General features: G+C 31.0%; 1 protein-coding gene across 1 annotated transcript; it reads left to right on the top strand.

The window, feature by feature from the left end:
• Positions 1 to 8748: 8748 nt before the first annotated feature.
• On the top strand, positions 8749 to 9060 carry LOC145245659 (uncharacterized). Its single transcript, XM_080107218.1, has one exon. The coding sequence runs from the start codon at positions 8749 to 8751 to the stop codon at positions 9058 to 9060; it is 312 nt and encodes a 103-aa protein (XP_079963344.1).
• Positions 9061 to 10033: the final 973 nt, after the last annotated feature.

Raw genomic sequence — 10033 nt, 5'->3', positions numbered from 1 at the left:
TCTGGCTTGATATTTGTCTTCAGAAAGCAGAACCTAAGACCAACTTCACACTAAGAATCAAAACGTGTGTATGCATGTATGTGCATAGACTAAATGCAACACACATACTTACATGCGTGCTTGGACATGGTTTGTCTTTCATATCTACATTCGCACAGTATTTTTTGTTACTATTTTCTCTATTCATTTAATTATTATCAGCAGAAGTATTTGTACAGTTCTAAAAAATAATCATCCATTCTATTTAAACATGATATTCATCGTGCTTATGGACTTTCTGACTTTTGTGTTTACCTATACTCACTGCTTTATTCATTTACTAACACCGTTCCCTGTCATTCCATTGCAATAAATCTGTAAAACTCATGATCATTGCGATATGTTTGGGCTTCATGACACTTAGCGAACTTGCATCTGCCTCCTCGATCACGCGGTCAGTGAGTCAAATACTCGTGTGCAGTAGAAAGATTAGACACTTTATAGTATGATGTCAGTACCCCGAAAAAAAAGGGAAATCTAGTCTGGCTGCAAAAATGAATTTAGGTAACAATGGCACAGGTAAAATGACACGAGTGAATAAATAGGAAAAATGGCGCATGTGAAAATATCAATTAAAATCTCAATGAGTTTATCAACATCTAGAATGCATAAAAGAAAACAAAATAATCAAATTAAAAAAGAAAATTTTTTTCAAAATCTTATCACTCACGTTCAGTATAATTTTGTGTGAATTTTGTTCCCGGGTTTATTTATTATGTTTCTCTTTTACTTTTACTAATTAGTAATTTCTAATCAAACATATACAACTAAAACAAGTGTGTTGCAATCATGCTATAAGATTCATTATTAGGGTTATTTGGTTAAAAGGTTGGAAATCAGTGCTCTATTTTAATTTTGTGCCATTTTCTAAGCTATTAACTTGTGCCTTTATTACATGTATAATGTTTTAAATGTGCTATGTTACCTATACTATTATTACCGTGCATTTGCAAAGATGGCTTAATCGTTAAATCACAAATATGAATATATAAAGTGATACTAAATAAACTCATTCCATTATAGGATTGAAATGCATCCCAATCTTATTGTTCAGATTTTCATGATTCTTCTATCGATTTTAGCAACCAAGATATCTTTTATTAAGAGTGCATTATATATATGTATATATATATATATATATATATATATATATATATATATATATATATATATATATATATATATATATATAATGAATTCCACAGCCAAACAACGTCGCAGCCCACAAGAGCGATGACAGTCAAAGAACCGGAAGTCCAAGACTCGAGTTTCGCCCTCATTTGGGCTCATCAGTTAGACAAATCCGAACTCAGGATTCGAAACCCTAGCCTCTTGCATGCAAGGCAAGCACTCTACCAACTGAGCAAACGCCCTGCACACCAGAATTTCAATTAACTAACACTGATCAAGCAAACCGCGCCGAAATCCGACTGTGAAATGAACCTACTTCGTCTCAACAAGGGACGCGGTCATCCAACCAGCTAATAACCCCAAGCCGATGTCTCACAAGTAGGAGTTTTAACTCGAAAGGACGATGCCATCCAGCAATGCTAACCAAGCGAGCAACTTATGATAGAATTTTCAGAATGTGAGAGATTGTATATAATGAATTCCACAGCCAAACAACATCGCAGCCCACAAGAGCCATGACAGTCAAAGAACCGGAAGTCCGAGACTCGAGTTTCGCCCTCATTTGGGCTCATCAGTCATTATATATATATATATATATATATATATATATATATATATATATATATATAATGACTGGTATAATTGATACCTTCTAAAGATTCCCGTTTTTTTCATGTCATACATAAGTCCTTGGTATTATGTTAATTTCTCCCTCTTTGTTAAGGCCAGCATCCTTTGGGACGCTTACTTCAACTAGAGTTGCCATTTTATCCTTGTCCCATATCACTATGTCAGGCTTAATAGCCCTATTTTCTAGGAATGTAACTGTAGGAATTTCGTAGTCGTAGTGGATGGTGTATGGATTATTTTCAACTGTAGTTTCTGGTACATGTTCCCAAGACTTGCTACTTCATTGCATATTTAAGTTTTTACTGATTTTCCAGTGGAGATATTTACACACTCCATTGTGTCGCATTGTACAATAGCCGTCCCCCAACAAGACTTTACAGTTGGATGCCACGTGGCTCATACTCTCTACTTCTGTGTGGAAGAACCTGCACTTGTTATTGCTGAAACCACTCATCTTTCAAAAAGCATTGGTCATCAAGCCTTGACCTTGAGCGGCCATTATTATTCTATCCTGATAATAGTAAAGAGATCCTTCCTTTAAGCCAATCCTTTATATATTCATGTGATAGTTCAATCCTTCTTTATATATTCATGTGATAGTTCAATCCTTCTTTATATATTCATGTGATAGTTCAATCCTTCTTTATATATTCATGTGATAGTCCAATCCTTCTTTATATATTCATGTGATAGTTCAATCCTTCCTTATATATTCATGTGATAGTTCAATCCTTCTTTATATATTCATGTGATAGTTCAATCCTTCTTTATATATTCATGTGATAGTTCAATCCTTCTTTATATATTCATGTGATAGTTCAATCCTTCTTTATATATTCATGTGATAGTTCAATCCTTCTTTATATATTCATGTGATAGTTCAATCCTTCTTTATATATTCATGTGATAGTCCAATCCTTCTTTATATATTCATGTGATAGTTCAATCCTTCTTTATATATTCATGTGATAGTTCAATCCTTCTTTATATATTCATGTGATAGTTCAATCCTTCTTTATATATTCATGTGATAGTTCAATCCTTCTTTATATATTCATGTGATAGTTCAATCCTTCTTTATATATTCATGTGATAGTTCAATCCTTCTTTATATATTCATGTGATAGTTCAATCCTTCTTTATATATTCATGTGATAGTTCAATCCTTCTTTATATATTCATGTGATAGTTCAATCCTTCTTTATATATTCATGTGATAGTTCAATCCTTCTTTATATATTCATGTGATAGTTCAATCCTTCTTTATATATTCATGTGATAGTCCAATCCTTCTTTATATATTCATGTGATAGTCCAATCCTTCTTTATATATTCATGTGATAGTTCAATCCTTCTTTATATATTCATGTGATAGTTCAATCCTTCTTTATATATTCATATGATAGTTCAATCCTTCTTTATATATTCATGTGATAGTTCAATCCTTCTTTATATATTCATGTGATAGTTCAATCCTTCTTTATATATTCATGTGATAGTTCAATCCTTCCTTATATATTCCTGTGATAGTTCAATCCTTCTTTATATATTCATGTGATACTTCAATCCTTCCTTATATATTCATGTGATAGTCCAATCCTTCTTTATATATTCATGTGATAGTCCAATCCTTCTTTATATATTCATGTGATAGTTCAATCCTTCTTTATATATTCATGTGATAGTTCAATCCTTCTTTATATATTCATGTGATAGTTCAATCCTTCTTTATATATTCATGTGATAGTCCAATCCTTCTTTATATATTCATGTCATAGTTCAATCCCTCTTTATATATTCATGTGATAGTCCAATCCTTCTTTATATATTCATGTGATAGTCCAATCCTTCTTTATATATTCATGTGATAGTCCAATCCTTCTTTATATATTCATGTGATAGTTCAATCCTTCTTTATATATTCCTGTGATAGTTCAATCCTTCTTTATATATTCATGTGATAGTTCAATCCTTCTTTATATATTCATGTGATAGTTCAATCCTTCTTTATATATTCATGTGATAGTTCAATCCTTCTTTATATATTCATGTGATAGTTCAATCCTTCCTTATATATTCCTGTGATAGTTCAATCCTTCTTTATATATTCATGTGATACTTCAATCCTTCCTTATATATTCATGTGATAGTCCAATCCTTCTTTATATATTCATGTGATAGTCCAATCCTTCCTTATATATTCATGTGATAGTTCAATCCTTCCTTATATATTCATGTGATAGTTCAATCCTTCCGTATATATTCCTGTGATAGTTCAATCCTTCTTTATATATTCATGTGATAGTTCAATCCTTCTTTATATATTCATGTGATAGTTCAATCCTTCCTTATATATTCCTGTGATAGTTCAATCCTTCTTTATATATTCATGTGATACTTCAATCCTTCCTTATATATTAATGTGATAGTCCAATCCTTCTTTATATATTCATGTGATAGTCCAATCCTTCCTTATATATTCATGTGATAGTCCAATCCTTCCTTATATATTCATGTGATAGTTCAATCCTTCCTTATATATTCCTGTGATAGTTCAATCCTTCTTTATATATTCATGTGATAGTTCAATCCTTCTTTATATATTCATGTGATAGTTCAATCCTTCCTTATATATTCCTGTGATAGTTCAATCCTTCTTTATATATTCATGTGATACTTCAATCCTTCCTTATATATTCATGTGATAGTCCAATCCTTCTTTATATATTCATGTGATAGTTCAATCCTTCTTTATATATTCATGTGATAGTTCAATCCTTCTTTATATATTCATGTGATAGTTCAATCCTTCTTTATATATTCATGTGATAGTTCAATCCTTCTTTATATATTCATGTGATAGTTCAATCCTTCCTTATATATTCCTGTGATAGTTCAATCCTTCTTTATATATTCATGTGATACTTCAATCCTTCCTTATATATTCATGTGATAGTCCAATCCTTCTTTATATATTCATGTGATAGTCCAATCCTTCTTTATATATTCATGTGATAGTTCAATCCTTCTTTATATATTCATGTGATAGTTCAATCCTTCTTTATATATTCATGTGATAGTTCAATCCTTCTTTATATATTCATGTGATAGTCCAATCCTTCTTTATATATTCATGTGATAGTTCAATCCCTCTTTATATATTCATGTGATAGTTCAATCCTTCTTTATATATTCATGTGATAGTTCAATCCTTCTTTATATATTCATGTGATAGTTCAATCCTTCTTTATATATTCATGTGATAGTTCAATCCTTCTTTATATATTCATGTGATAGTTCAATCCTTCCTTATATATTCCTGTGATAGTTCAATCCTTCTTTATATATTCATGTGATACTTCAATCCTTCCTTATATATTCCTGTGATAGTTCAATCCTTCTTTATATATTCATGTGATAGTCCAATCCTTCTTTATATATTCATGTGATAGTTCAATCCTTCTTTATATATTCATGTGATAGTTCAATCCTTCTTTATATATTCCTGTGATAGTTCAATCCTTCTTTATATATTCATGTGATACTTCAATCCTTCTTCATATAGTCATGTGATAGTGCAATCTTTATTTATATATTCATGTGATAGTTCAATCCTTCTTTATATATTCATGTGATACTTCAATCCTTCTTTATATATTCATGTGATAGTTCAATCCAACTTTATATATTCCTGTGATAGTTCAATCCTTCTTTATATATTCATGTGATAGTTCAATCATTCTTTATATATTCATGTGATAGTTCAATCCTTCTTTATATATTCATGTGATAGTTCAATCCTTCTTTATATATTCATGTGATAGTTCAATCCTTCTTTATATATTCCTGTGATAGTTCAATCCTTCTTTATATATTCATGTGATAGTTCAATCCTTCTTTATATATTCATGTGATAGTTCAATCCTTCTTTATATATTCATGTGATAGTTCAATCTTTCTTTATATATTCATGTGATAGTTCAATCCTTCTTTATATATTCATGTGATAGTTCAATCCTTCTTTATATATTCATGTGATAGTTCAATCCTTCTTTATATATTCATGTGATAGTTCAATCCTTCTTTATATATTCTTGTGATAGTTCAATCCTTCTTTATATATTCCTGTGATAGTTCAATCCTTCTTTATATATTCATGTGATAGTTCAATCCTTCTTTATATATTCATGTGATAATTCAACTATTCTTTATATATTCCTGTGATAGTTCAATCCTTCTTTATATATTCATGTGATAGTTCAATCCTTCTTTATATATTCATGTGATAGTTCAATCCTTCTTTATATATTCATGTGATAGTTCAATCCTTCTTTATATATTCATGTGATAGTTCAATCCTTCTTTATATATTCATGTGATAGTTCAATCCTTCTTTATATATTTATGTGATAGTTCAATCCTTCTTTATATATTCCTGTGATAGTTCAATCCTTCTTTATATATTCCTGTGATAGTTCAATCCTTCTTTATATATTCCTGTGATAGTTCATCCAGGAAATACCTGGTTGGTTGGCCCATTCTTCCAGTTTTCTGTAATTGAACGTCTTAGTGTATTAGTTTTTCCCAGAGATAATTTTATACCTTCTCCACCACTTAGATTATTGCCTGTGACATGATCTTAAAAAAAAAATGGGTTATTTTCTCTGTTACAATAGATAACTTGTATCTCGGTTTTATAACTGCCATTCATCCCGTTATACCCAGCGTTATGTTCTTTCCAATAAACCGAATATAATATTTTAGACAAACGTTTTTTTTTTAATTCACGCCCCCCCATCTTCAAGTGTCTATTAAAAAGTAAATAATTAATTTACTCACCGAAAAGTAAATAATTAATTTACTCAAAAATTGAAGAGAAAAGGTCAATAAATAATATATTCAAATTTAAATCAAACAAAAAAAAAACGTAGTGTTTTTTTAGAAATTTACCTGTAAAGTTTGAAGTTTAAAACCCTTTTTTTAAACCACGTTATTTGTTTTTTTCTTATTTTTAATGGAACCTTGGTCCTTGCTCCTTTAATTGAAAAAAAATTAGGGCTTGAATTACATTTTCGAGGAGTTATAAGCTTGGAAAGACAGGGGGTCGAATAATTCACGCTTCCCATTTTGAAATGTCTATTAAAAAGTAAATAATTAATTTATGCACCAAAGTCTTATATATCACAAATTGAAGAGAAAAGGTCAATAAATAATATATTTAAATTTAAAACAACAAAAAAGTACTGTTTTTTAGAAATTTACCTGTAAAGTCCGAAGTTTAAAACCTCTTGAAAAAAAAAACAATGTGTTTTTTTTTGTTTTTTTTTTAATGAAACCTTGGTCCTTGCTCCTTTAATTGAAAAAAAAATTAGGGCTTGAATTACATTTTTCGAGGAGTTATAAGCTTGGAAAGATGGGGTGGAATTATTCACTATTTTCATGAAATTTCTGACACACCTAACCCAGCCCAACGGTCATCCTAAGCTGGCTATTGCTATTTACTATATTTTTTTCGTAGGAATCAGAAGTTTATTTGTTTTATTCTCATCGATTTTTATTCATTAAATTGATTAAGATATTGAAATATACTAAAAAAGGTAAGATTGTTTTTGTCGTATCCTACAAAAATCCCTTTCCCGTAAATTTGTTTTATTGAACACATATACGTAACATGCTATGAAAAAAATGTTCATATTTTAAATATTTGGATTTCCTCCTTTTAATGGTTCATAGGGTGTTAATTTACTATTGTTATTATAACATCTATTACGGATATGAGTAGCACAGAGAAAAGAGTTGAGCGCAGCTCGTGAGTTAAATGAAAGTCAGTTAGCATGCACGTAGATATTAGAAATAGCGTTCCTTATTCCCATTCAGCAGTTCCATTTTTTGGCATGGTGAATATCGGGCTGATGTTTTTTGTCGGATTTTCTGTTGAACAAAACGTGATTTGAATTCTCTTGGTGTGAATTAAGAATCATTACCACTTCTTAATCTGGTAATACTTCTATAAAGAGCACTATCGACCAAGAATTGATTTGTTGCGTCAACTGAGTTATTGTTCTTCTTGATAAAAAATGCCATCACATAGCTTGACTAATCGGCAATGAATGTTATGTCATACTTAAATCCATTCATACTAACGGGATCTACGCCTGGAGCCAAATCACAATGCACTAGTTCGAAAGAAAGTCTAGCCTTTTCGTCTAGTTTTCTTGGTCGCATATTTCGACTTTTCCTAAGAATACAAGTTTCACATGGTTGTATGGTACTATCTTTTTCAGTAATGGTCATTCCTGTAGCAATGCTCGGTATTTTAAAAATACAGGGAATGGCCAAACATTTTTTTTTTTGCTATGTGTTCAGACCGTGCTTCGTGTTAATATTATTTAGATAATAGAGAGCTTCTTTCTTTTTCTTTATGTCTAATATTACTTGTATCGTGCAACGTTATTTTAGCGATTCCTTTTTTAGCATTATATTAATCTTTACCTCTGGATAAAACTTTAATGATTTTTCCATCATTGCTAATATGGACAGTAGCTGCACAATCAACTAATATTTCAAATTTATCAAAAATAATGTGAGCATTTATTCCTACATTGTAGTATGAATAACTGTTTTCTTCATTTTTTTTCGCAAAATTTATGAAAAAGAAACTATCATAAAGCAAGAAGAACTACGATGCACTTATGCTTATATAAACAACGCCACTATTTCTGGACATAATCAAGCAGAACATGATAGAAACATGAAAGGCTTTATGGAAAGTGTGGCTAAATATGGTTTAACCCTGAATAAAAAATAAATGCCTTTATTCTCTTAATTCTGTGGACTTACTTGGGTATACCATAAGCAAGGTGTCGGTAAAACCTGACCCACCCTCACAGGCTCAAAGGGTTGACTGATCTACCGATACCGAAAAATCTCTCTGCACTTCGACGAGCAATGGGGATGTTCTCGCACTATTTTAAGTGGATATCAAATTTTTCTGAAAAGTTATATCCCTTAACTAGAGTCAGTAGTTTCCCACTCACTGAAAAACAAGCTGATGCCTTCCTTCTCCTAAAGGAGATCGCTAAATCATCTCTGGCCAGTATAGAATCTGATTCACCGCTTGAAATTGAAACGGATGCTTCCGATCATGCGATTGCCGCCTCCATAACTCAAAACAGTCGGCCCGAGGCTTTCTTTTCTAGAACTCTAACCCCAGCCGAACAAAACATTCTGCCATGGAAAAGGAAGCTTATGCAATCGTAGAAGCTATTAGAAAATGGAGACACTTGTTACTAGGAAAACATTTTAAGTTAATCACTGATTGAAAATCTGTTTCTTTCATGTTCAACCCTAAAAGTAAAAGCAAAATAAACAACGAAAAGATTACTAGGTGGAAATTAGAACACGCCTGCTTCTGCTACGACATCGTGTATAGGCCTGGAAAGCATAATGCTGCAGCGGAGGCGCTATCTCGATTCTGCTCTGCTACTATAGGCACCGCCAAAAATAGCCGCAAAATCAAGTTGTTGTTGTTTTTTAAAACTAAATTACATTTATTAAAATCCATTATTTCTGAGTAACTTTTTTTTTCCAGAAAGATAAAACCCTGAATTTTATCATATAGAAAACAGAATAATGTAAAACTTTTTCTACTATTTTTAATTAAATTTTAAATGTTAAATTTTCCCCAAAAGTTAACAATTGACATTTTTTGTCTTGCACAAAAAACGTACATAAATATTAAAAAAAAAGAAGGTTTTTGAAATAATTAATTAATTTATTTATTGTCTAACTAAGATTTAGGATGATTTTCTAAAAGAGAATATGCAAAAATATTATAATATAAGTACCTGAATTTCAAATAATTCCACTTATTCATATAGCTAACCAGATATTTCGCGTCGATGTAGAGTCTAGATCGACTCTGTTTACGTTTGCGTTTTATAAGAAGAAAACTATGGAAGACCAAACAGGCCAAAAAAAACTTTTTTTTCAGTGACGAAAATTTCAATGTATTATTAAGCTGAGGCTGGCCAGTACCAGATGGGTGACCATTTGTATGAGTTTGGTTTTTAATGTGTATGTGTGTGGGGGGCAGGCTCCCCAAAATGGGGGGGGGGGCAATTTAAAGCAGAATAAAAAAAAAATATTTCAGCGCGTTTGGTTCACCGTAGTCGAAAGGCGGCAAACATTTTCAAACGGGATCGAAAAAAATGATGCTATTTTTAACACAAAG

Source organism: Euprymna scolopes, chromosome 23 (genome assembly GCF_053919585.1).
Source record: "Euprymna scolopes isolate OS-2025 chromosome 23, ASM5391958v1, whole genome shotgun sequence".
Classification (NCBI taxonomy): Eukaryota; Metazoa; Mollusca; class Cephalopoda; order Sepiida; family Sepiolidae; genus Euprymna; species Euprymna scolopes.
This window is presented reverse-complemented; position numbering and strand designations above follow the sequence as displayed.

Bases quoted from the DNA above. Each gene is read 5' to 3' on its own strand.
- LOC145245659 (XM_080107218.1), top strand. From the start codon at position 8,749: ATGGGGATGTTCTCGCACTATTTTAAGTGGATATCAAATTTTTCTGAA.